At 46.5% G+C, this 1,894-nt stretch overlaps 1 protein-coding gene across 1 annotated transcript; it reads left to right on the top strand.

The window, feature by feature from the left end:
* The first annotated feature begins 275 nt into the window (after positions 1–275).
* On the top strand, positions 276–999 carry LOC104488010 (TBC1 domain family member 9-like). Its single transcript, XM_010130901.1, has one exon. It carries the CDS (start codon positions 299–301, stop codon positions 992–994), a length of 696 nt encoding a protein of 231 aa, XP_010129203.1. The 5' UTR covers positions 276–298; the 3' UTR covers positions 995–999.
* Positions 1,000–1,894: the final 895 nt, after the last annotated feature.

Below are 1,894 nucleotides of genomic sequence, written 5' to 3'. Positions count from 1 at the left end.
CCCTCTGTTGCCCTCCAGTGGCTGCAGGGGAAGAAATCTGTCATACGCTGTAAGAAACATCCAGCAGTTTATTCTACACAGCTTTGAGAGAGGCAGCACATCTGGCTGCCCAGGCATAGAAAATGCCTTCTGGACCGCACCTAGATTGTTTCCAGTTTCGGTTTAATCATTGGTACCATACCTCTGTTGCAGACTTTTTAAACTGATTTAGTAGATCTCAGTCCAATTTGTTTCCTGCTCTCTCATTAACATTTGCTCCCTCCGTGTCTAGGGACAGTTCATTGAGCTGTGCAAGACAATGTACAACATGTTCAGTGAAGACCCCAACGAACAAGATCTGTACCACGCTACCGCTGCTGTAACAAGCTTGCTTTTGGAGATAGGTGAGGTTGGGAAGCTCTTCAGTGTGCAGCCCACGAAAGAGACAGACAGCAGCAGCAACTGCAGCAAGACTATGCAGAGCGAGCTGTTTCAGAAGAAGGAGCACCAGCAGTACCCCCTGGAACAGCACAAGCCGTTCCAGAGCAGCCTCATCCCCAGTGACGAGGAGGCCGTTTGCACCAACAGCACCCTGGGCATGCAGATGGAAGACATTAAGCTCGAAGACTCTTCCCCCAGGGACAACGGCGCCTGTTCTTCCATGCTCATTTCTGACGATGACACAAAAGATGATAGTTCCATGTCCTCCTACTCGGTACTGAGTGCAGGTTCGCATGAAGAAGAAAAGCTGCACTGCGAGGACATTGGCGAAGACACCGTCCTGGTACGGAGCAACCACAGCACTGCTCTGCGCAGAAGCACGAGCCTCGACAGGGACTGGGCCATCACCTTCGAGCAGTTTTTAGCCTCCCTGTTGACTGAGCCAGCGCTGGTCAGGTACTTTGACAAGCCCGTGTCCATGATGGCTAGGATTACGAATGCGAAGAACGTGAGGATGATGGGTAAACCTATAACCTCGGCCAGCGACTATGAAATCTCGACTATGTCGGGATAAAAGGCAGTTGGGTTTTTTATTTATTTTTTTTTTTAATTCTGTATTTATTAGTACCTGGCGCAGGCCCTGGTGTTTTCAAACAATGACTGTTTTCGCTGATGTGAAACTCTTGGGGTGCAGACTTACCTATCTCGAAGTATAATCACTCTTTCTGTGGGAAATGTTACACAAACGCAAATTCTATTCAAAATACGGAAAAGAAAATAACAGTTGTCAGTGAAGTGTGTGTATTATTAACCTTGCTGTCCATATGAAATGGTAAAGATTAGTTCTTGATTTCTATATGTAAACTTAATGCAGATATTTATGTGCATTTTTAAAATAGACATATATAGAGATCTGATTCTTGAGGAAAAATTGAACAAAACAGGAAGTACCTAAAATATAAAGGGACACTGTCAACCTGCATAGGACCTCAGCTGAAATAAATTCCAGGCAACGTCCCTGAAGGATAGTTTTATTTCATACCACTTTTTTGTTTTTTAAAGAAGATAATGGTGTTTAACATACGCTTCAATTTTATTTTTTTGAATATATGGAAGATCAGCTCAGTGACACCCGCCTGGCTCCTAACTGCCTCTGCTTGAGGCTGGCACGCTCGAATAGAAGCGAGAAGTCCTTCCCAAGCCTAGCTGGCCCGGCAAGGTGAAGGCAGGGCCCGTTGGCCTTTCCCTGGGCTCAGCGGCCTCCGGCAGAGGGAAAACCCTTTGCCAGCTGCAGCCACCAAGGAGGGGTGTCCAGCGTGACCCTGCCTGGAGCTGCACCCCTAACCAGCGGCCTTGGAAGCTCTGCTGGTGTGCTGCAGGGACGGTGTGTGCAGGTCCCAGAACAGATTGCAGGAGTCTCTTTTTAAAAATCGAAAGCTGTTTTTTTAAAAGCTAAAATATATATATATATATA

Source organism: Buceros rhinoceros, unplaced genomic scaffold (genome assembly GCF_000710305.1).
Source record: "Buceros rhinoceros silvestris isolate BGI_N320 unplaced genomic scaffold, ASM71030v1 scaffold42682, whole genome shotgun sequence".
In the NCBI taxonomy this organism is placed as follows: Eukaryota; Metazoa; Chordata; class Aves; order Bucerotiformes; family Bucerotidae; genus Buceros; species Buceros rhinoceros.
This window is presented reverse-complemented; position numbering and strand designations above follow the sequence as displayed.

Coding starts and splice junctions, on each gene's coding strand:
- LOC104488010 (XM_010130901.1), top strand. CDS start 299: ATGTACAACATGTTCAGTGAAGACCCCAACGAACAAGATCTGTACCAC.